We start from the raw sequence: 25,944 nt of genomic DNA on the forward strand, positions 1-25,944 counted from the left end.
TTGTTCCTTTTATTGCTCTGCGCTGGCAACGAAGTGGTGGGTATGCGTGTGTGTGAGGTGTTGTGGACAATGTGGGCTATAAAACCACCATCATACTCATCTCTGAGTGCTGACAGTTTTTGCATTCCCCTGGGAATGGTTGCTTGGATTTGGACTGTTACTAAAGCTTATGAGTTATCAGTTCATCCCCTCATCATATTTGTTTCCTTAGGCAGTAGATGCCTTTCTTTTATATAATTTACCATGGAAAATTTAGTTGGTTCAACTTTAAGTAAGATTAGTGTTGAGTAGAAGCATTAGTGTGTTTTATATTAATTATAACTACTGATAACTATTTTGAACTTGTATTATTATAATCAAGGCTAAATACATTTAATACGCCGAAAGCTATTTACCTTAAATCCGCTAAGAACGCAAGCTATTAAGAAATTTGATTGCAAATCGATACATTTTAATCAATGTTGATTAAATTTCCACTTTATCGTTGACCGCAGATGATTCTAAAAGTGTTAAAACGTTGCCGCTGAAAACTCAATTTATTTTATCACACATCCCAACATAACATACTATAGTCTTTTTCCAAAATCAAAAAATTCTGGCTCCGTACACGGGCATGGACATTTTATCCAATTACACATAGCCCTTTGACTTTGAAATAAAAAATATCGTTATGGAATTGGGGCAAATAAGCTGAACATGAGTCACACAAATTGCCAGGAGGTCCTAAATCTACATTCCCCATTTGGGGACCTTCGCGCCCTCGTGTGTGTCACATTGTTGTTTTCTTTTTTCGTTTAATATTGGCACAAAATCAAATTATCTGCTATTTGTCAATAAATAACTACGGACAAAGGCGAAACTTTATTAAAATTCACCACAAAACGTTGCAGTTTCCGGTTTCAATTACGTCATAAATTTTCGTCCCCACACAGCCGCACTTGGGGGCGTTAGGAGGGCGAGGGCGTGGTCGTGTCGGTCATTCGATGACATAGAGCCCATATTGAAATTTAAAGCCCCGCTGGCAACCTGTCGCAATTTACAACCCGTGTCCTTCCCGATTCGACTCAGTCATTCTTCCTCCTCCGGTAGCCCAGTCCAATGCCCAAGCTCCACAAAGCACGAAATATGAGCCAATATAAAAGCAATAAAGCACGACATGCAAATAGAGCAATATGAAATCTGCCTAAAACGAACGTAAGCCTTTGGAATCCGAATACCACTACACAGAAACAAATGTTTAAAAAAAACTACTGAAGTACTTGGGAAGATGAATGTTTACATCAGTTGTGCTATATACTCACCTGGCTCCCTAATTAGGACATTTAATAGTATCTTTAAGAAGCAAGTGCAGAAGAAATAGAAGACAACACTCCTGGCCTGCTTGTCTGGCATTATGAATTATTGTAATGACCACCAAATGAAATTATAAATTTCATTGGCCAAGTAACTGGCACAGATCAAACGACGACAGCGTGCGGCCATAAACATTAATAACCAATATGCCGGCAGGCAGAAGGCAGGACTCGCAGGATACGGAGTGCCAGGTAAAGACAAGCGTGTGAAGCGCATAAACAAGCCGCACAGGATTGCAGCGAAGAAAGGCCAGATCCTAGCAGTTTTCCCTGGGCGAGGCAAAGCCACTTTCGCAATTTATGGCAGCGGGGTAAAAGGAGAAAAAATCGCGAGCAAAAGCGCGGCAGAGCAGAGCATAGCAGAGAAAAGCAAAGTTTGTTACTTTGGCACGGCTTTCACCGATGATGCATTGATGCGGATTTAAAGTTTAAAAGGTTTCGCGGCCGTGGAATAGAGAGAGAGTTGAGATTCCTAACAGCCATTTGGCGTTTTGGCGCATAATAAATTCGAGCGGTAGACACACGGTTTAATTTATCATCAAAGGCTGCGAACGGCTGACTGGCAATCAGGGCCTAGCGAAAGGCCACTGGTGAATGGAATTTATTAGACTAACTTACGGACAAACCAGGCCAACCAGACCAACCAGGCCAGTCAGGCAAACCAATGCCGAGTTGATGGCTTCGTGGCTTCCAAGGTGTCTGTGCATAGTTTATTTCAAATTGGTTGCTTCTGCCAGCGATCCGCCAGCAGATTGATTGGTCTGATGAATGAATGCTCATAAGAAGCGGTTGGCGGTCGGTCCATTGTGCCTGCAATCCGGTTTAAAAATTCCATTATATGGTTTTCTGTTTTTGCAGCACTATTTGCCTTCAATTGGTTATTTATTGGCACTCATATTGAAATGTTTAAACAATGGGTGGGGCATCAAATGGGGGCACAGCGATGATTTTCACTCAGAATTTTTGTTGCGTTTCAATTGTTGTAAACGGTGTTCGAAAATAGGAATAATACCTTTTATGTTTAAATTAAAAAATCATTTAAAAATCATAAACGACTTTGATGTTCACCATGAGTTGTAACTAAAACAATGCTAATAATCTGCGATGAAGGTGAATGACAAACCAATTTCCTGGCAATAAAATGCCTGAAGTAGGTGGGATTCATAATTTCCAGCTTTAGATAAGCACATGGAGATACTTGGCGAAGGGACATGACTCGGCTGTATCCTCAGATATGGGATAGTAATAAAAGGGCACGCCTGGATGGCCAGAGACGACAGCATCCTCAAATCAGGCAGAAAAATGCTGCCGTGTCTGACTAGCTGCTGATACTGGATAGGACAGGATAGGATAGGTTGGGATGGGATGCCATGGACTAGGATAGGCTAGGATGGAATGGAATAGTCAGTGTGTCTATCTGTGTTCCACATTTCATTACGCCGAACATGACGATGCTGGAAGCACGTAACAAGTTTAAATTGCGCTCGTTGACTGTTGACTGCCGTGCGGAAGATGCCGATATCGATGCCCAATATCCCCATATCCCCATATCCCCATAGCCCCATGGCCATATCCACAGCTATTCCTGATTCTGATTTCGATTCCAACGCCACTGCCGGCCAAGTCATGGCCAACAGCCGCAATTGAACCAGAAAAGTGTATTTATATGTAACGGAAATGATGCTGCACTTATGTCCTGCCGCACGGAGCCGATTGGAGCGAATCGAGTCGGCCATCCACTGATTTGCCTTGCTAATAGATGATTATGATACCATGCTGTATATGGATAGGGATATATAGAACATACAAAACAGAGCCCACTCCAAACTGGCATCTTCCACGGGCAATTGGCTGGGCGATAAGCGCGGCATTATGCATAATTGTGAGTGGAAAATCTGAAAATGGCTGGAGCAGCAATGATATAAAGTAAATAAAGTTGGGAGTGTGTGGGCACTGAGAAAAAATTACCAACAGGAACAAGAACTTAATTAGATGTTAATGAAGCAAAATTTACTTTGGGATGCTAAATATATAGGTTGTATATTTTGTCTCCAAGACTTTAGTTCCTCGGATAATCCTTATAATCCAACATTTTCCAATGCCTCTCAGTTGATTTCTTTCTGTGGAATCACCTCCATTGCTATGATATTACTTTTTATGTAGTTAAAGCTGAATTGATGTGAGTGTGTGCCTGTTGTGATTTTGTTTCTACTTGGTGTACCTAATTTAATAGCCACCTCCTCTCCACCTGCTACACGAGATTTGGAAGCCTGTTCACCTGGCAATGGAATAATGGCAGACTTATCGCTCTTGCCAACTCTGTTGATTTTTATGGCATCTTGGTTTTGGTTTTGGTTTGGGCTTCGGGTTCGGGTTCGGGTTCGTGGGAATGCGTAAATGAAATTATTATCTGAGGGATTTTTGGCAAGCTGAATAAATAAATTTTATGTCTGCGGCTGTGTGTATTTTTATGGCTTGCCAGTCGGTCGGTTGGGGCGGCGAACTCTTGCAGTAAGTGTTGCCTGTTTGCTCAGCATTTGCATTTATTGTAATGGCCCAAAAGTTTGTCTATTTCAAAGTCATGCACGCTGTCAAGCATTAAGCGTTTCACACACCTACAACAAATAGAATGCAGGGCGAAGGACGAAGGGCGCAGGACGTAGGACAGGTATGCATGCTAATGTTGCGTATACGTTATATTTTCAGCTGCTGCAAAACGCGACTCGCTGCTCTCTCAAATATTTGTGCAGAGCCAAAAACGGGCACACAAATGTGTAACCAACACGCTATTTGCTTGAGGCAAACTCACAGACACAAATGTTCATATGTGTATGTATGTATGTACATTTGTACGTAGCTATATGCGGATCCCAGATGCGACACAGTGCAAATAAAAATCTTGGGCAAAAAGGTGAAACGTGTATTAAATAATTCCTTTGTCGAGCACATTTTAATCGTGCAGCAGTAGCGGCAAACAAAGGCTCCACTGGACGGCAGCCCAAATGTCCAGCGGGCACAACAAACATGGCCCTTGGTCTACAACCCCCCATTACCCATTCCCCATTCCCCATCCCCTCACCCACCACTTAAGCACCCTTAACCCTTTCTGCACCCCAACAAAAAAGTGCAAAGTTTGTAAAAATTCAGAACCAGAAATTGGTTGTGTCCACGTACACGAGCTTTTCGGTCTGTGGTCGCGCATGCCAACTAAGTGGACTTCAGATCGCTGCACTGACAAAAAATGCATTCAAAAGGTTAATTAGACTTAGATAGCACATAAGGCAGCATGATCTTAGGCCACTCCAGTTATGTGTAACACTTTATTGTCTGGTGCGAAATGTAAGAAATCATTTTGAAACAATTATCTCAGGTAAATTGCTATTATTTTTTTTGTAGAACTTATAAATGTTTGTGCGAGTGCATGGCTTATATTGATTGAAGAATATTATTTTTCTCAGTGTGAATGCTGGAGCAGGCTTAGTGTAGCGAATGGATGACAGCGGTGCAACGGTTTGACAGGCGTGTGAAGACAAATTTCTGGGAATTTTCGCTGGGGCGACGAATTCAAAGCAACGAAAAATGAAAATATAACACTCGTTCTCTCACTCTGGCACACGTGTGTACAAATGTTGTGAAAACAAATAAAGGCGAAAAATGTACCCCCTTTTGTATCTGTGTGTTTTATAACTTCAACGTGTGTCATGTGTGTCTGTGTGTGTGGAGATGAGTGTGTTTGTGTTTTTGAGAGGGACCATTGCGGTTTTGCAAGCATCAGCATCAGAAATAGGAGCAGAAAAAGCCGAAACTGAAACTGTGGCAACGGCAACGGCAATGACAAAGCCATGCCATCTTTTTATTTATTTATTGTTTTTGTCTGTGCTGGCTGCTGCATTGGTGTTATTAGTGGCGTTTTCCTACTACATAGTGTAATAAAGTACAAGCGCCACACACGAAATGCCAAAACTGTAGCGTCAGCTGGCATCATTCGGCATTATATTTCTATATTTTACGAGTGCGAGTTGCGCTGGTAAGCCAAAAATGCGATTCAATTTTTGATTGGTATTATGACATTTTTTTTGTCATTTATAGGTTTATTTTGGATAGTGCTTCGAAAGGCTCAAGTGAGTTTTCACAACTTTAAAGTTAAAAATAGTAAACAAAAAGAAATAGCTTAGAAAACTATTTAGATTCTCATAGGTGAACATCATTGTGTTTAATAATCCACTTTCTCATACGTTTAATGGTCCATTTTACAATTTGGAAATAATGCAAATTAAATGAAGTTTATTTTAGGCGCATTTAGTGTATGCAAATGAAAAATTTGTAAATGCCCAATGAAAATTGCAAAATGAAAATTGAAAACGAACAAAGCAGGGATGCCTTGGCTTGCATTATATTTGATCAAATTTATTGATATAATTATCCGAGCAATTTGTGGCATGAATTTCTGATGTCCCCTAGGTAAATAGCATTATTTTCTTGTTGTTCGAAGCAAAAACTCTTCTTTAATCGACTGTTCGTTATCGTACTTTGCAATTGGTTTGAATAAAACTGAAAATTAAATAAAAACTATGTAAATTACAGCAATAAATTTCATTCGTTCGATAGCTGGCTCATAAAACGAAATCAGATAATGGCAATTATCCATCTGGCAGTTAGTTGGGTCGACAAAGGCTATGCAAAAACTTTTAAGCCGGGCCAACTCGTAATCAGTTTTATGCAAATTAAAAGATAATAATTACATCCCACATGACACTTTTGTCTTTTCTGTGTGTGCGGCTTCGGTTTCCAAGCAATTAATTTACAATTTTCGGTTAACTGGCTGCCATGAATAACAAAACAATTAATACAATCAAACAAACTTTCCCAAAGAAATTAAAGGCAAGTGCCGCAAAACCAAATAAAGTCCTTCGCAGTAATATCCCATTCCCACCTGTCTTAGTACTTTTTGGGTTCGTGTGGTAGTTACTAAATGGAAAACAACAAAGGTACAGCCACAAAAGTGACATCAGACGTACACTGTAAAAAACTAAGGGGTTTTATTGCAAGTCATTTTTGCATCATGTGTTAGAATCCTGATATAGATTGTTAAATTTATATACGTAATTTGGGAAAATTTGTTGATGTGCCGTTCCAAAATATATTTTCTGAATATATACTTATTTTTTCCCTGTGTACAATGTACGCACTGAGCATTGACCAGTCTAGTTGGCTTCTCATTAAGGATTCAGTCTGGTTTCTGGGGAGGCGTAAATCAAGCTGGTCCCATTCCCTTCACCAAACCGAAACAACATAATTTTATGTGAACTTAAATGCTTTTAGCTCTAGTGGCGACTAACTTAAGAATCGAACTGAAGAAATTTCTCGGCTTTTCGAGCTGCTTTCGCAAAAGGCTGTTGCATATTTTATGCAACTCAACCGGTGAGTTGTCGGTCTTGTTTGACTTGAATAATTTGGCAAAGCGAATGAATTTTCCTTTCTGGTTTTTTGGCATGCCTCTTTTTGTTTATGTTTGACCGAGGTCAATTGCTGGCAAAGTTTAGCATGCATGCCGAAGAGACCGTAAATATTTTAAAGCCAGATGCCAAACTGTTGCATACTTATGGAAGTCGCTGGCCGACGGACAGAGACGGCTGAAAGGCATTTCCATTATTAATGTCATTGAGGAGAGGCTCTGCGAAAGGAACTCATCTCTCAACTGCTGCGTTGTGGAATTTTAATAAATCATTTCTCGTGAAATGCGTATCCAAAATGAAACGGAACGAAATCAAATGAAACGAATGAATGAATGCCTTCCTTCTACAGTGGGAATGTCTGCCAGGAGGTTGGGGGAAAAGCCTCCAGTCCGGAATACAAAGCAAATTAGGATCGCTTAGCTGGGCCCACCAAGGAGGGGATTTATTTCAGTGGAAATATTTAAAAATGTCTGGGGGTATTTGCTTGGTGCGTTGTAAATCAAAATGCCGGAGCATTTGCAAAATATTAAAGTACAGCGAGGAGGAAGGCATCAAATATGTAAATTGCTCTTGGACTGCCTTGCTTTTTGGTGCGGCGTTTATGCGAAGCCTTTTTGGAGAAAACGAACCATTGACCTAAACACAATAAATTTCAAAGTTGCTATATATTCTTGTAATGCCAATATAACTTTCAATGGTGGGTAGTTCTCAGTTTATTGTGTCCATTATAATTCGATGGATATAGGCATAAACGTATTCCCATAAATTTATTTGGAGGACTAGGAAGCCGTTTCTTGCATTTTATTGGGCCAATGAAGCCGCTTTTTTTCTAGACTATCAAAGAGTATAAATCAGCCAAATCACGATGCAACAAATGTTCCACAGACTCATGGAGTCTGAAAAAATGTCTCCCCACTTTAGTTACTTTTTTCCGAATGTAAATGTTGATATGTGATGTGCTCGTCATGTGTGTGTGTAGTTTTTTAAGGGGACACTTTTGTCAGGCTCTCGACTTTAGCATTCATTTGTCAGATGAGCTAACATTTATTGAAAATATATATTTTTTCGCACAGTCAGCGGAATTTCCTTTGAAATCCGTAATCCGTTGAGATTGACGATGATAGGGTTCTTAGTAGAGCAGATATCCCATTATAGTTAGATGACTTAATGGTTAAAAAAAGGACAGCTCTCAAAGCCAACAGCTTTTTCGCGCATTGTTTAATTTACAATTTGCGCATTAACTTTGTCACATAATTCTAATTAACGCTTTTAATTACTTTATGAGGCACTTTGCGCCGCACCCTAAAAAATATGGCTGGCTCAAATTGCCCGGGCAACAACGGCTTAAATGTCATCGCTGTTCCACATTCAGCTCCACCTCCACCTGCTCCTCCAGCTTCAGCTTCAGTTCCAGCTCCAGCTCCATCTCCTGGCCACCTGGCCAAATAGCCAGGCATCCGCCGAGTGCCTCGTTAGGGGCCAGCATTCGAGGCGCCCTCCATTTTCACGCTGATGCTGGCAACTGAGGCCGTGGCCAAAGCTGAAGCCGGGGCCTGGACAAAGTCATTAAATGCGACGCAAATTAGATTTATTGTACGCCACTGCACTTGCCAGGTGACTGCCGAGGTACACCTGGAGAAACGGGGTGGAGATATAAGCAACAATCTCAAATTTATTAATTAGTTTAGTTCATAGCTGCATACTTAAGCACATTTAAGAAACCTTTTTTGAAATATCTTTTAAGTTATTTTTACCAAACTTAAAGAATACGCATGCTTATATTCAACCTCATCTATTTATCACTTAACTTAACCTTCTTATTGTCCTTTGATTGTAGTTTTCTTCATGCTTTGCATAATTATGGTTGATAAATAGTTCAAGTGTAGCTGTGGGTGGTTCAGGCGGTGGTATTCTGAGGTCCAACGCCGCGGTGCCGCTGCGGTTACCGCGTTGACCTGCCCAGCGAACGTGGTCCGCGGCCAGCTCCTTTCCGGCCGCCCACTTTTTGCTTAACAATAAATTTACATTAGCAGAATGTTACATATTTGCAGTGCTCGGAGCGCATTTTAAAAGCCGCCCCGGACAGCCTGCCAACATCCAACTGCCAACACCGCAGAAACATGCACGCACCACTAACTGAGCCGTGTCCTTTTGCCGTGTATGTGTGTACGTATGTGTGCGTGTGTGTGTGTGTGCTGTGTGTTTGTGGTGAGTGCACTCACCGTTAACTTGCGAAATGATATGCAAATAGGGATAAATTCGTCACCCGTTGTACGTCCTTCGCCCCGCCTGCCAGCAAATCAACTAAGCTTAATGTCAGTGGACTGCAATTTTACTTTATTGCCACTCTAAGTAGGAAAATATTTCTGGCACGCAAGTTAGTGCATTTCTGCATTTCTCGAAAGCCATAAACTTGAGTTCGATCGTCAGTCAATTACATGAAACTCGCAATCTCAAAATAAAAGAATATTTCTTCTCCTCGCCTATATCATCTATTTGCTTAAACTTACTTAGTACTAATATATAATAATATTGCATAAGAATTTAATTTAATTTTCTAAAGAAGCCATAATGAAAATTAAACTTATTTCATATATGCTTCTTATTCATGTCATATATCCAATTTTAAATATCTTCTAATATATACTCAAAAGGTTTCAACTTAATTTTCTGGTGAAAACATTTAGCAAATTAAATTCAGTTCATATATAGCATGCTCCTTTGTGCTGCCTGCAACATGTCTGCCACATTGGGACTGAGAACCCGGTCAGGAAATCGTATCTCATAACTCACGTCATTTAATTTAGCAAATATCACGACCCCAACAAAAGCCATTGAATGCAACTGCTGCTGCTGCTGCTGCTGCTGCTGCTACTTCTTTGGCTTTGGCTTTCGGGAATCCAAGAGTCGGCGTAATGAAACAAGAAGCAGCAAGAAACTGGCCGAGATAAAGGCCAAAAGAAGGACGGGCGACGAGCGACGTGCAAAGCGAGACAAATGGTGGGATTTCGCCTAGATCTCCGGGTGCCTTGCAGTCGCAGTCGCAGTCGCAGTCACAGTCATCCTCTTTGGTCCTTTTTTGTTTCGGTGGGCAGGTGGCAGGTGTCAGGCGCATGAGTCTAGGCAATGCTGAAGTTTTCGCATAAACAAAGGCAAATATTGCGCACTTGTGCAATTTATATTGCAAAACAATTGTCATTAGAAAATGCCGCACGAACAAAAACGCCGCAGACAAAAGCGCCGTCGACGGTCGTCGGTCGTTGGTCGTCGGTCGACCCACCAAGGACCAAACACAGAGCACTGGGAACTGTGCAGGATCCAAGGACCAAAGGCATGGACTCGCCGAGGTAGCAACTGCAACTGTCACATGTGAAAGCGGGCTGTGCTGCTGCAAAGCAAACGGCAGCAGCATTTTATGGCGCAGCTTAAGTGCTTCAAAAATTCCACGTAATGCACTCAAAGCAACGTCTGCCGACCCTCAGAGAGAACCAGGCCCCCAGATCTGTCCCCATTCCGAGTCCCTTACGTCCTGGCCCCAATACTACAGATGGCAAATAAGAAAACGTGCGAGGAGCAGCGCAAATTAAAGCCATTGCCGGTTGGATTCCCCCATGCACTGAGCCAAAGAGGGCTGTGCTTTAAGATGTCCTCCTCACATCCATTTAATTAGCTGGAAATAAATGTGTGCAATTATACATGGAACAATGTCATTGCAATCAAATGTAAATTTTTGCTTTAAAAAATAGTGTTTATAGCCAAAGAAATTAATTTAATACATATTTCAAGATCTATCTAGTTTCATCAATATCTAATATCACAATACTTTTACTTTTCATTGAATGGTTTCATGTGATATCCTTTTATCTATAAACAAATAAAGCTATACAGTTGGATTGATCATATAACTTTAGTCTAATTACACTTCATTTACGTTGAATCCCGGGGAATTAAAAGCTCAATTTCTCGCTGTGAAGTGATTCCTTACCTGCTGACAGAGCAACGTGTTCCAGGACTTCCCTTGCCTTTGCCTTCAGTTGATTCTACTGTACTCCACTCCACTCCATTTTAGTCCACCGCCCGTGTGTCATCCGTCCGCTGCTCCTTTTTCATCGCTCAGCGAGTGCTGTGCGGCATTTTCTTCATTTAGGTTTTTGTCTGTGCGATTTTCACACACTTTTTGTTCATTAGTGGATAATGAACAATTGCAGCATTATGACAGCGCCAGCAGAAGCAAAAGCAGAGTCACAGGCTGAGGCTGAGGCTGAGGCAGAAGTAGAAGCAAAAGCAGAAGCTGTTTCCGTGGCAGTGCAATGCAGTTGAGTTGAATTCTCTTCTTGTCGGTGGCCGGAGCATTAGCAGCCTGCATCTGGCCAGTTTTTCACCTCTCGCTATCCGGATGCAAGCATTTTTATTAAAATTCCATGTCAGAACCATTAATTTTCCCGCACTGTGCAGTCGCTCCATTCGCCTCGTCCTGGTTTTTATGCACCGACTGGTTTTGTTCTTTTTATTCGGGTTTTAGATGTTTTGCCGGTTGTTGGGTTAAGTTTTTCGGTCGCTTTTATTGCAGTTTTAAGCAGGCTGTGCGCGCTTGTTCTTTAATAAAGTCTCTGGAATGGAATTAATAGCTTTTCAAGTCCGAATCCCTCATGTTTTTATGGCTAAAGGAGATGGCAATGTGTTGGACTGGGGGACTGGACATTTTCTCGTCGCAGCGGGAGTGCGTTCAATATGCAAATGATCCGGCTCGGATGGCCCGTATCTGGGGGCACAATCAAAGTTTTGTTTGGCACATTAAACCACAGCTGGCAATTAATTTGGCTTAGTTTAGTTTAGTGCACTTCCGTTGCGCACAGCGGCCATTTTGTCGCACCGCCGGATGGACATCAGCCATTCGCCAGCAGATGCAGCGGCATTGGCCACGCCGGCGAATTCATGGCCGCTCAAAAGCAGCTTTAGTTTTTATTACCATTAAAAGTGGGCGGTGCCCCTGCTGCCCGCTGCTGCCACCAAAAAACCGAATGTCGCTCATAACTCAAAGGCATAAACACACAGAAACGGCACATGTGGGGGTGTGGGTGCACTCGGAAAAAATTAACCTTTTTATATTATCAGAATCTCATTAGAAACTTAATATTTCATATTGCTATGACCAAATCCTAAGAATTCCAGTGCCAGTCGCTTCTAATATGGTTTGTTGAGTTTTTAGTGTTATTATGCAAATATATACAATCCATTTTCCCCGTGTAGCTGTGAGCCCCCAACTGGGTCTTTCGGGGCATCATGTATTTAACAATTTTGGCAATGCTCTTTGCTGGCATCACCTGAAATCCAGCCCCTGGCACAGTGTCCTCCAGCACCACTGCCCCTCCACTCGCGCATCCGTGACCCTATTGTCCACTCGCCGGTTCAACGGCGGCTTTGAAAGCCAAAACTGAAATCAACTAACAACATTAACATGGCAAAGCAATTTCCACGCATCCAGCGAGGATGCGAAGGAAAAGGAGGATGATCTGCCCCTGGACCAAGGGACCTGGGGACCAGGAACTGGTTTTTGGGCCACACACAAAAGCAGACAATAAGCGAGCTCTCTACCATTTCTGATGACTGCACCGGTGGATGGGTGTCCGCGGTGGTGCTGGTGGTTATTGCATATGCACACACCATATACCGCGCACCACACCTTTTTCCCGCTCGCAGGACAACATGGGTTAAATAGGCGAGAGAGAGAGAGAGAGAGAGAGAGAGCCTGCAGAGTGTTCCAAAAAAGATGGGCATAGTTGCCACGGGCATCCTGGAGTTGGAGCTGCATTTAGGTACTCAAGCGCCGTTGTCATAGTCATTTGCCATGCGAACGGGTCTGGTCTGGTCTGGGTTGGTGTAGCGATGGTTTTAGGTGTGTTAGCCGGGCTACGGATCGGCCCTTTCGGCTTTCTATCCAACAGCGTCACATATGCTCCTAACGATAATAGTTTTCTGCGTAATTTGTTCGCAATTTTAGAGGAAGCTCCGTCGGATATCGCGCTAAAAACTTAGGCCACGCATCGGATCCGAGCCCAGCTTTTTGGGATGGCAGTTGGAGTTGGAGTCGGAGTGTGCCGACGTTGCGTATAATTTAGTAGCCCGGCAGAGGACCCAATGGGTTGGATATTGCACAGATAAATAGAAAGTGCACTGAGAAAGGTAACTGCAAGTGAAAAGGTATATATTTAAGTTAAGTATAATGAGAATATTATAAAGCCGGAAAAAGTGTTTAAATAGCTAAATCATACTAAATATAATTAGTTTGTAGTAAAATTCCCAAATGTATTTACCCAATCTTCAGGTGTACAGATTAGTAGCGCGCTGCACTTTTTTACTTGCCGACACTTTGCTCTGTGACTCGTTAAAATTCATTTCAATTTGGCCCTGCTGCACAACGCCTTCGGTCCGCGAAGGCCACCAATGGGTTAAGATAGTGGAAATGGCAGGACTTTGTCTCTATCTCCGCACGTGTCACCGATGCCGCCGCCGTGGCCGTGGTCGCATCCTGCGTAGCTTTATAAACAATTTTGAATTTTGCGGTTGTGCGAAAATTAATGGATGCCTCGCTCTTGTGCGGTTTTTGGCCGCGCTTCCAGACACGCCCCCTTTTTGGCGCTCCACCGCCCTGCGGCAAATTTTAGCATTTTGTCATTAGCGTTTGCTTTCCGAAAACGAGATTGTTGTTTGTCGTTGCGGCGGTGGTGCAATGTTGGTGGTGCGATTTTGCAGCTTAATGGCGGGTGAACTTTACACTGAAAGAGCAGTTGTGTTAGATTCTGATCAAACTCAAAGTATATTTAATGCATTTGATACTATTACTTGCATACTTACATACTAATGAATTTAATAGATTCCTATATAAAGAAGTAGGACTTAAACAGATTCTGTGGTTTCATACATGGCCTCTGTGCTTATTTACCACAATCCGAGGGCAGCAGAGTGCAATCAATTAATGCAGCAGCCGACGCCGAAGATGGCTCACACACATAAAAATGTTTCCCCGGAGTTTTGATGGCGGTGGTGGTGCAGCACGACTGCAGCTTCCACATGTGACTCTATGTGTGTGTGTGGTGTGTGTGCTATGAATAAGACAGGACGAAAACTTGGGCTTTTGACTTTGGCAGCGCCATGGAGCCGAGTCAGGCAGCTAGGCAGCCAGGCACGGTTAATAAAACAGACAAACACTCAAACTTTTGCTATAAAAATATCCAGCTAGTGTGTGTGAGCGAGTTTTTTAAGTTGCCAGCGTTGTTTGCTTGCTAAACAAGTGCTATTAAAAGAGCATAAAAAGGTGGAAGGTGAATTGCGGGAATTGGGGAGTGGGGAATGGATGGGATGGGATGGGGCCAAAGACAAAGACAAAGGAAACCCACCCAGCATTCAGGCATCGTTAAGGTCCTGGCTGTCTGGTAGCAGGATGTGCCACTCCCTATGCCGTAATAAGCCCCGGCAAATCTTCATGCAAACTCAGAGTTTTTATATTTGGCAGCTTAGGTGCACTTCTGCAGTTGTCCTTTTGGCGTTCTTAATGCACTGCACAGTGAAAAAAACAAAATATATATAAAAATGAGAAACAAAAGCCGGAGCGGAGCCACTACATGATGCAGTGAAATTTTATGCGCTTAGTTTTTATTGCGGAATATTTTGCATGGCAGGGCAGTATAAAGAATTATCCACTAAAACTGTTGTAAAGCGAGTCAAGTGTTTGTTAAGAAGCACAGCTTACAGCTTCACCTAACTCGAGGGCCCACCGAAACTTTGGCCCCGACCCTTTTTATGGTGCAACCAATTTCGAGCTCGATGCGTTTGCGTTTGTGCGGCCAACGGGGCGTATGAGTAACATGTGCACTTTATGGAGGGAAGGGGCCTATTTGTTTTATTTATATTTCGCCGCGCTGTGCCATTTTGAGCGCGCATATTAAACAGGACATGGCTGTTTGTGTGTGGCCATGGCATCGGGACTGGCAGGCCAGCGGGCAGGATAACACGGAGGCCCAGAGACACGGCCAAAGTGCAAAATGCAGTAAAATATTGAAATTGTACAGTTCCCGTTGTGCAATGAGCCGCAATGCCAGCGACGTTTCAGTGTTCTCTCTGCACTATTTTTGTTTTTTTTGTGTGCACTCACATGTGGGGAAGAATTTTGATTTTACGTGACTGGCATGCGACGATTGCAGAGTGGGTGCGGTGGGGTGGGGTGGTAAGGGGGCACTTTCATACTGAAAAATAAAATAGTTCGAATCGAAACATTCGGGGCTCGATTATGGGTGGATGGGTGACTTTGGAGCAGATTTTCTCTTATTTCCAATTAGCATTGCAATATCATTTGCAGTTTATCGGGCTGAAATAGTTCCACAGAACTCTGGGTGGCATCAACAATAATTTGAAGTTCTGCAAATGCATCCAATCAGGCATTGATGTGTGATTCCTGCCAATAAATGCATTCTTTTATAAGCCATTACCCATTATTCAGGTTTTAAACTGTCTCAACTCATACTTGGTCTCAATAATAGGCCATAGGACACAGAAATGTTAATAATCAAAATAAAGATCAACAAATCCCTTCCAGTTTCCCAAGTAAATAAGAAGACGTCAAGGCATTTGTTTTTAATTTTGTTTTTCTGTTTTTTGATTAACATTTTTCCATTTTATTTGATTATTTCTCTCTTGCTCGGCTGCAATCGCTGGCAGCGCCTTTTTCTATGCATATATTAACGTGTTTGCAGCCACACACTCAAGTGTGCGTTAGTGTGGGCGTGTGTGTTTGTGTGTGTGTGATTGCGTGGGTATTGGTGTGGGTTTTAATGTGTATTTGTGAGTTTGTTCCGGGGGCTTCGTTCGGTTTTGATTGAATTGGATAGGCTTTTGATAGGCGCTTAACATAATTATGGCATTTTGCTTGCACACTTTTCATAATTCTCTTTTTCATACTGTCTGTTTGTTTGTTTATTTTTCGTTCTCCGATTTTCCTGCTGCTGTCACAAATGCAATTATATAGGCGAGTTGCTGGGTTGGTTGTTGTTTGGATCTGATGGGCGCTATTTAATGATCTATCATATGTCTGCGCTGGGCCTTTGCAAAAACAGATGCTCTCCTGCAGCTTTGTTTGCTCTCGGCTTTGTTTTTTCTTTTGTTTTTGTTTTTACATGTATATGCAAATATTAATACAATTTCCTTTTAGTTAGTTTGCCTTTGTTATGCGCACATATATCTTGCTTTTAATTATATGTTTTTTTTAGATATACTTTTTATGTACATACACAACATTGAATCATTTATTTATATTTCTTTTGCTTACACCATAACTATGTTTATATAATTAAATATAATTATGCTATTATGTATATGTCGTAGAGTATTTCTGATTTTTTCTTCCGTTTCATTAAATTTATTTCGTAATTTTACCATAATTTTCCAACATTTCCAACATACGTTCAGCTACAATTTTATTTAATTTTCATTGATTTTCCATATATTTTCATTATTTATATATTTATATTTATATTTTTATTTATATTTACGCATAGCTTGCTCTGACACACAGTTTTCTTGTCTGCTCAAATAACATTTATCATTGTATATATATATTGGTGTATATATATAGATTTGTATATATGTAAAGTGATGCATTCGTCGATGCACAGTTTGTCGTTGGCTTTCAAAAACATGTTATGCCAAGTTGAAAAAATAAATCAGTTTCCTTTGTCCGTAACATCGATTTGCTCTCATCACAACTAATAGAAATTAGACTCGCTTCTTTTGGCTCCACTCCGATTATCCAATTGAAAGATTTCTAATTTTGATTTCTCCGTTTTTGCATTATGAATTACGTTTTTTTTTCTCAATTTTCGTTTTCTTTGGTATGTAAAAAATAGTTTACAATTTGTATTCGCATTCGTTTTCTGTTTCCTAGCCGTTTCGCCTTTGTAAATACCATAAATAATTGTGTTTAGGTTTACATTTTAGTGTATAGTGTTACAGTTACTCTTACGATTCTTAGCTACACATTGACTACAATTTGTATTTTGCTTTTGCTACACGTTTTTCTTTCATATCCTTTTCTAAATATTTCGCTATTTCCTTAGTTTCTTATAGGTTACCTTAATACATTTACACGTTACACAAACACAGATACATAAATAAGGATCCTTACGTGTGAGTTTTGTGCGTGCCTGCGTATGCGTGTGCTTGTGTGTGTGTGTGTGTATGTGTAGTAGCCTCTTCTATGGGTATTGTTTAGGATATATAGTTTGATCTAGTCATGGGTCCATCTACATATATATATTCTCTGGCTCAATCGATCCGTTCGGTTTTCAGTGCAATTATCTACGCGATTTCTGGTGTGTTCTTCATTTTCATTTTCATTTTCGGTTTCGGTTTAGTTGTCGGTGCTTAACTCAGTTAGTACATTTACTTTGATATTTCTCTAGATAATGCTGGATAACACTCATAGTCGTGACTCAACTGATCAATGCTAATGTTGGACCATTTGACTGGCCCTTGACTACTTGCTAATTCTTAGGCCTATGCACATCGATATATCGGTGAAATGATCATCTTAATGGAATCTATTGGAAAATCATAGGTTCTATGCAATCATCGAAGATGGGGTCAATCCAAAATGAGTTCTCAGTCAACGAAACATATTTGTCTTAACCTTTTGTTTGTTTGCTTAGTCTACGCTTAAATATTACTTTCGGTTTGTTATGCTTTCTTTTGCTATCTGAAACGTAAGCCCTGGTAAATCATAACCACTTTCTTAGTAGCACCCACTCTATTCTTACTCTGGTATATACATACCTACATACTCGTCTATATGTTTATACCTACTAAAATACATTTAGAGCTTCTCGTGTTTTTTCATTATTAATATATTTTTCTTTTCGACTGAGGCGACTTCCTCGAACCGCAGGAAAGTCCCTCAAAAATAGACACAAATAACACACATTTAAACATTGGTTTTCGGGTTAACCGGTTTTGGTTTTCGATTGATTAGATCAACTTTGGATTTCGACTATTGCACTTTCTGGCCTGTGTGGTTGCTGCTGTCGCCGTGGCTTATACTTAATCTAGGGTAAGATTTCGTTTAGGTGTTATGCTGCACCTTCCTACACATCGGACATGCCATAAACCTGAGCCTGTTGCTGCGCCTGCTGCTCGTTGTTTGCGACCTGCTGCTGCTGCTGTTGCTGTTGCTGTTGCTGTTGCTGCTGCACCCAGTGCGATGGATAGTACAGTTGGTGGATATAGTGTTGCTGCTGCTGCTGCTGATGCTGGTTGTGTGTGTGCTGCTGCTGCTGCTGCAGTTGCTGGTGCTGCAGCTGCTGCGTTTGGTAGGGCGGCTCCTTCACATATTCCCCGGACGTCTGCTGCTCATGTTGCTGCTGCAGCATATGCTGCTGCTGCTGTTGCTGCTGTTGCTGTTGCTGCTGCTGGTGCTGCTGTGTGGGATACATGGCCATCCCTCATGGCAGCTACACGAGCAGACTGGGCGCCAGCCACTCATCCTCCGCCAGCTAAACGATGTACAATCGTTAGGCACCGCCACATCATCGAAATCCTCGAGCACTCACCTGTGGACTGACCTGGAACTGCTGCATCGGATAGGCGACCACTCCGGCCGCCTGCGGCAATGCGCTGCCAACACTCTGTGTGATCTGCGGCGCAGTGGCAGCCGCTGCACTAGCCAACTGAGGCTGGGGCGGCACACTCTGCCAGGTGCCAGGTAGCTGGACGCCCATTCTGAAGTGGCAAACAATAGAGAGCTCATAAATAAGGAGTATAACTAACACCAAATAATTAATACTATTTATATATGTCTTACTAAAGTATTAACTCTACTTTTGTGACCCCCAAAACCAGATATCGAACTCACCCCATGTATCCTGCCTGCTGGTAGCCGGCGAATTGACCGTAGGTGAATCCCTGCATGCCCTGCAGGAACTGTCCTGGCTGGAGGGCACTGGCGGGTGCTGCCGCCGGATATGTGGGTGCCGGCGGGTACCAGTATCCGGCCACCTGCTGTCCGTAGGCAGCCGCTGCGGCCGCCGCAGCCGCCGAGCCGAAGGGGAATCCCTGGGCCAAGGCCCCACCGGCAATGGCCGACATGTGGTTGGGGTCGCCACTCTCCTTGCCCCACGCACACTTCACCGGCTGCTGGTTGATCTCCGTGTTGTTAACGGCCACGATGGCGTGGGTGGCCGCCTCCTTGGTGGAGAAGCTGAGAGGTAGGAGAACAAAATTGGTATTTATTATTTATTCTTAATACTTTTTGTTCATATATCATATAACTATCAAAAACTATCTTAAAGAACGTGATTAGATTGAAAAAACTAAATTAAAATATAAATAAAAATTTGGTAGCAACCATTAAAAATATTTAATTTATAATTAGCTATCAGATATTTCTTCAACATTTCTATTATTGGATTTGTTTTTTTGAATGCAGGCAGCAGATTGGCCTGGTTTAATTTCCGCTTAACCCGCTGCGGCAACAAAGCGCAAAAGTGGTACAAGCGTCTGTGGAATTATTCCGTTGTTGCTGGATTGGTTATAATGATGCAGCAACTCTGCCACAGCTGCTGCTGCACTTGTAGTCCCCGAGCTCATTATGTTACAAAATGCCAAACAATGCCTCCGCTCCGCTCTGTTCCGCCTCCCGCCTCCTGCCTCCTGCCTCCTGACTTCTGCTCCCTCCTCCGCCCTTTCACTCACTTCCTCCTCGACTTTCTTTTCCCCTTTGCCGCTTTTTTTGCATCACGTTTGCAACACACAAATGAGTTTTGGAGCAGTGCACAAAAGGCGCCCATGGACATGGCCAGTAACTGCAATGCGTTTGTTGCCCACCCCCCGCGCGCTCATCACACTTCACACGTACACTTCACAAAAAAGGCTACTAATACTACTTTACAAAAATACAAAGTTTGTGGAATGAAAACATTTCATTGCACTCGCTTAAACTTGTTTGAATAAGATATTACAATATTATTGATATTGTTATTTAAGGACTAAATTTCAGTTCCAGTAATATTTTTTCTCAGTGAGTGAATCCCATCCGTATCTGCCCTTTTGGTTGCGGTGGGGTAAACTCAGTCCGTCGTGGGCCAACGGCTGCCATTAAAACCCTATCAGCATTCGTGACGGCAGCTGCGATCTCCACCGCCGACACCACCAGCACCACCGGTATCCAACCACCTCTGCACCACCCTGCACCTCCTGCACCACCGACTCCTTGGCTGGGGGCTTATCCCCCCGCGTTTTTACTCTTTTTTTTTTTGGTTTTTGCTCTTTGCCGTGGCATCGTTGTCGTCGCTGTTATTGCGGTTCATTGTTCTGTTTGTAACTTCAAATTTGCCTCTCGATGTTGCTGTTGTTGCATGCCTTGTTATTGTTGTCGAGTGTAAAAGTGTTGTTGATTTATTAACGGCGAGCGGTTTGCATGGGGGCCACGCACACATTCATGTGGCGTGATGTGTGTGTGCAACGGCGACGATGACAATGAGAATACACCGATGACACCGCAGACCGCAGCACACGCACACCCATGCAGGCGGCAAATCAAAATGGCTGCCCACAAAGGGTTAATGTAGCACACTTATAGGGGCACACACAAAATGGGGGAAGATTGCTCCATTATTTGATCGATTGCCTGATCGCTCATTTTACGGCGGGGTACTTTGGAAATATGGAAGCACACAAAATATAAAATTATAAAAAGAACAAGAAATCATGTTTAACAAACTAAAGATTTTTTTAACAGTTAATGAAATATTTGTAATATTTCGTTTTAAAAAATATTTTTACATAAGGTATTCTTAATAATAAATATAATAATAATATATATAGATTTTATATATTTATTTATATAAAATTTATACATTTAAATATTTTCCTGTCCACTTACCGCACGAATGCATATCCTTTGTCCTTGAAGACCCTTATCTCCTGTATTGTGCCGTACGGCGAGAAGGTCTTCTGCAGGATCTCCTCGTTGAGGAAACCGGAGAGGGCTCCGTTGATGCCGCCGCAGTAGACAGTGCAATTGGTGGGGCTGCTCTGGTTGTAGACCTCGTCAAAGGTCAGCGGCTTGGCGTTCACTGCGGAAGAACGAGATGTGACATTGAGATGCGGGATGTCTTGGTGGGTTGCACTGGATGGTGCTTGATGCTGGGTGGTTCAGATGGGATGGGGATACTCACTGTCTGCCTTGGTTGCCGGCGGCTTTCGTGTGGCCCAATTTGTGCGTATCGAGCGCGAGCCCAGCCATTGGCCATTCATTGCAGTGATGGCGGTTTCCGCCTCCTGCAACGAGCCAAATTAAATGGAGAGCGCAATTAGCTAAGAGCCCATTCCATTTACGCGGGCTTGTCTAGCCGCCTAAGCCGCTTACGGCGGCTGCTAAGTCTCCTCGAAAGACTGCTCTTGGTTTTTAAGTAGAGATCCCAGCCCCAAATTTATAAACAAACAGCTCACAAAGTGTTAAGGCAGAAGCAACAAAAGTAGCAAGCACTTGGAAAAATAAAATTATACTTTAATTAGTCGCAACCCTATCGAAGTGTTCTGCTCATTTTAAATTCCAAACAACTTAATGAGAAATAATCTCTATAAAATTATAAAAGTATTTTACTTGTATAACTTAAACTATGAAAATGTAAGAGTAATAATGATTTTTTTGAGTGCCTAAGCGGAGATGAAAAAATAAAAAAAGAACGTGGAAAAACAATCGCGTTGGAAAGTTGCTCCTTGTGGTTAGCAGGCGACATTGTTGCTGCTGCTCTTTGATTTTCCTTGGCTGCGTTTTGTGTAAAGTAAAGTAAAAGCGGGAGAAAGTGGGCGGTGGAGGAGGAAAAGGGCAGGCTATATACGTAGCATTTACAAGGCCGTGCACAAATTATAATTTCAATTTCGCATAAAAGGTAATTCGTGCGTATCAAACGTGATTCATGCCGAAATGATTGCAACTGCCAGGAGGTCTTGCATGCAGTCTGCCCTCCCTGTGTGTATTGTACGTGTATGTGTGTGTTTCTGTTAGTGTGTGTGTGTGTGAGTGTGCTTGAGAGTGTTTCCGTGTATGTGTGGTGGGCGTTTCATAACAATTTACTTGCGGCACACCAAAAGACCGAAGACCGAAACCGAGCGGAGCCGGCTAAAGCAATGCAATGCAATAATGGCATTTGCGGCGCTGCAGACGCTGCAGCTGCTCATTGCACGTCCTTTAAATGGCGGCAAAGTCGAATCCGCATCCGGATACGACTGCGGCTGGCAGCAACTGTAACTAGGCACCTACAACAGCCCGCCCACCAACCAACCTACGAAACCCACCCACCTTCCATCCTTCGTCCTTTCTTTTTTTCCATTAATTTTCCTACTCTTTGTGGCGGCTACGTGCAGCGCTCGAAATCAGCGTTGACGTGCACCGGCTGAAAAACGACGTTTTCAAACCGAAAGTGGACTGGAACTTTAGAAGGGGAAAACTTTCGAGGGTTTTCAAGAGCAGATCTCATTCGAGGGGTCTGTAATTGCTAAGCGTTTATAGACCTTCTCCAATCCTTAAACATATTTGATCTTTGTTTCCTTAGCTTCATTCTCATCCAGTTCTAGAGTGATAAAATGAATTCATTGATTTTCACAAAAGGTTTCTCAGTTAAATGTATAAAAATTACGCATTAAAGTCGTTTGTTAAATAGCTCTTACATGGTACTTAAAATCCCTCAGCGTAAATTGCTGTGTATTGGTTTTCTTGGCCCTGTAATTTAACCACTTGAGTAAGAGTCAACAATTGAGTGCTTGCCCCGTCAGCGATAAACCACGCAACTGTCGCCCAACTTTGTCCGTAATTTAATGTCTGCATGTGTGAGTTCCAGGATGTGTATGCGTGTGTGTGTGTATGTGTAGACTCCTATGTTTGCCAGTGTGCGTTTGTTCCCGGGCAACGTCGCTCAGTTTGCGTGCGTGCGCATTTTTATGCATTGCCAGTTGCATTTTTCATATTTGCATAAACTATAAATTTTACATTTTTTAAGCGATACGCATCGTTGATTACATATATATACACTCACGTGCCCTCACTGCAGAAACAGCAACAACAATAACGATAGCAATGGCAACCACAACAAGAACAAGTCCTGCAAACAATACCACAATACCCATCCCTCGTCCTGCGATTTTCTGCCGGGCATGAAATGTTATTTAAATATTTCACCAATGACTTTACGCCAGCTTAAAGCCTAGCCCAGCGTTTCGCCCGATTGTTCGTCCTTTCGCAGCGGTATACATCCTTCAGGACTTATCAAAGGACCAGACACTTCAAGTGCAGTTACAAGTGCAGTTGTGCCGCTTTCTTCTTTGCCAATTCCAATTGCAATCGCATGTGTCAATGAAAATTGTCTTGCCATGATTGTGTGTGGATTAGAGGAATGAGACGGAGAGTTTGTTAGAACAACTTTGGCCCTGGCTAATGCAATGGCCAAGACCAGACATACACGCACACACACGCAAAAACTTGTCCTAACTGCAACGGACATTTTCGGTCGAGTTTTCCAGTTTTTCCCGTTTTCCCTGCTTTGACCAGTCTTTGAAGCCAGGAAACTTTATCAATCATTTTGGTGGCCAATTGCTTAGAAAACAGGAAGTGGATGCTAGTGAAAGAAGAGAGCAAGCTAACAGAATAATGGTTGAAAAAATATATAAAATATTAATACTTGAACATGGGCAATTTTGCATTGCTAAAATTGCAAATGGCACCAAGTTAAAGTTAAGTTAATCCACCTCGACACAGAAATCTTCAAGCACCCTTAATGAGTTGATTATAGCACAATTTCGGGCCTCAAGAGCCTCTCAAGTAATTTACCAATTCATCTTGCTCAAAATGGAAGGCCGACGACCGCAATATGGCACCCACTACGACTTGTCGAACTATTTATGAAAGTCCGACCCAAAAGCCAACCGAATCGAAACCAAAACTGTTGTTGGCCAGAATGCCTAGGCTAATTGCAAATCTACGGCATTGGCTCAAGACTCGAGACAGACGACAATGGAAACTGGCCTGGGTTTTGGGCCCATTTCGCATCATTGGCAGTTGGAGCGACACATTTTCTTTGTGTGCGGTTTTGGTTGTTGTTTGTTGACTGGGCGAAATTAATTAATGATGAATGGCAAATTTGCAGCTAATAGGAGGAAAACTTGAATCGTTTTCTGGTCTGTCGCTGTGACAACTAACTTGTCGTGCACTGAACAGAAAAGAGCTTAACTAAGGTCATAAAGACTTAAACAATTCCTTTAACACTGTGATGCATATGGAATGGATACGTGCATATGTGAGTTATTTTTCTAAAATCGTGAACGGTCCATTTTCAATACCGTTTCGAGTTTTAACTCGCCTGTGATTAAAACTTCAGGCCTGCTTCGAAGTTTTTCCTTGTCGCTGGAAAATTTCCTAAATGACAACTTCCGCCTTCGAGATAAGTTAATTAATTTTCATGGACATGGCTGGCTGAAAACTTTTCTTCTTGCGCGACACTGAAATTTAAGAACATTTTTCGTTGCGTACAGATTGAATTTTCAGCGAAACTTGTGTAAAGTCAACTGGGACCGAGAGTGAGAGGCCGGGTCGTTTGTAAATATTGATTACTTGATAAGGCGCAGAATCCTTTAATGCTGCGTACCGTTGACCATGGCTAACAACGGAAACGAGTTGGGATGGACCAAAGTTTGCCGATGGGTGCGGAGTTGTGGGGCGTTGGAAACAAGACCAAAAAGGCGAAATACCTTCATTAAGCGAATGAAGAAAAGCAAAAGTAAGTTGAAGAATTTTTAAGTGGTTTAAAAGGGTTTTGTCATACTTTTCATGTGGATCTCGACGGGATCAGGAACCCTTTATCTAACGCCACAAAATGGGGGATGCCGCTGGTTGCGGCTGACGTTTCGTGTGTATACAAAAAACACCGTAAGCCGAAAGCAAGACATTTTAAATGTTTATTAAAACAATAAGGAAATGGTTTGTGCCGAAAACGGAAAAAGGCCAGGCGGAAAAGGAAAAACTGTTGCGAAAGAAGGTGAAAAAAGGCCAGCTCGACACACACAAAAAGGGGATAATCCCACGCCCGCACATAGACGACACCCTTGGCACATGGACACATTCAGGAAAAATAAGAGGGTTCTGGCTTTTCTTACGGCGACCGTTTTGTCTTAAAAAAGGTAGCAGACGTCCAGTATTTAGTGTTGGCCAAGCCCATACCTTCTTATTTGTTTTTTTCATCGGCTAAAAGGTTTTCTTGCCTTCCCAGCTCCTAAGCTGGTTTAGCTTTGTTCTTCGGTCAGATTCATTAACGTGGCTATTTAGATAAGCGTGAATGTAACCAACCAACCAATACCAATTCCAATTCCAATCCGAGTCCCCAGTCCCAAGTTGAATATTAAAGCTGTCCAGATAACACAAAAAAAAAAAAAAACCAAAAACACCAGCATCTCAGTTCACAACTCGCAGTTCCGATGATGATTTTTTGATATTTATAAAATAACTCAAGTGGCAAATCGTTTGCTCAGTGAAAATGCTCTTCCATTTGCGGACTTCTCGAACGATAATGATGGTCGGCATCCAGCATTATGATGTTCTGGCCATCGAAGGGCGCAGATAAGGCCCAGTCATCTTTGAATCTGTCTGGCCCAGTCAACGGTAAAAACTGTTTTCATTCCGCTTAGGCCCAAAACGCTTTTCGATTTTTGACCACACTCGCACACATCCAAGTTGGGAATGGGTGGTTGGATTGGGTGAAGTTGTGGGAGTTGTTGACCAAAAAATCAGTATTTCACGCTAGAACGCATTTTTGTCAAGGCATAATTCCATGGGATTTATTTATGTACGAGTATGTCAGCTCTGGCCGTTGTTTCCCCCATTCCATTTTTCCATCTAACATTTTTTTTATAGTTACTGCCTCCGAGGCTTGAGCTTATGCGTGTGTAGGCAGTTTGTAAGCCGTGGTGTCCCTACATCGCCCTCAAATCACTAGTTCCTGAATTATTATGGAAAGCATAAAATGAATGTCCAGGCCATTTATATTTATAACCGAGTTTTGTACGCTTCAGCAAATTTATTGCCTGGCTTGAAATTAAAT

At 42.3% G+C, this 25,944-nt stretch overlaps 2 protein-coding genes across 5 annotated transcripts in view; both read right to left on the reverse strand.

Annotated features, from left to right (window-relative positions):
* Window positions 1–16,261: 16,261 nt before the first annotated feature.
* Window positions 16,262–18,294, reverse strand: LOC120452740 (putative cyclin-dependent serine/threonine-protein kinase DDB_G0272797/DDB_G0274007). The gene has a single exon (XM_039637115.2). The coding sequence runs from the start codon at window positions 18,292–18,294 to the stop codon at window positions 17,941–17,943; it is 354 nt and encodes a 117-aa protein (XP_039493049.1). The 3' UTR covers window positions 16,262–17,940.
* The window catches only part of LOC120452739 (nucleolysin TIA-1-like), an 87,199-nt gene continuing 79,477 nt past the window's right edge, over window positions 18,223–25,944 (reverse strand). For all 4 annotated transcript variants that reach the window (XM_039637111.1, XM_039637114.1, XM_039637113.1 and 1 more), the window contains exons 5-9: window positions 21,031–21,133; window positions 20,736–20,928; window positions 18,708–19,052; window positions 18,406–18,574; window positions 18,223–18,348 (exon numbers count right to left, since the gene is read on the reverse strand). In XM_039637111.1, coding sequence (XP_039493045.1) covers window positions 18,307–18,348; window positions 18,406–18,574; window positions 18,708–19,052; window positions 20,736–20,928; window positions 21,031–21,133 — 852 coding nt within the window. In that variant the 3' untranslated portion in view covers window positions 18,223–18,306. The remainder of the gene's footprint in view (window positions 18,349–18,405; window positions 18,575–18,707; window positions 19,053–20,735; window positions 20,929–21,030; window positions 21,134–25,944) is intronic.

This window comes from Drosophila santomea, chromosome 3R (assembly GCF_016746245.2).
Source record: "Drosophila santomea strain STO CAGO 1482 chromosome 3R, Prin_Dsan_1.1, whole genome shotgun sequence".
NCBI classification, from domain to species: Eukaryota; Metazoa; Arthropoda; class Insecta; order Diptera; family Drosophilidae; genus Drosophila; species Drosophila santomea.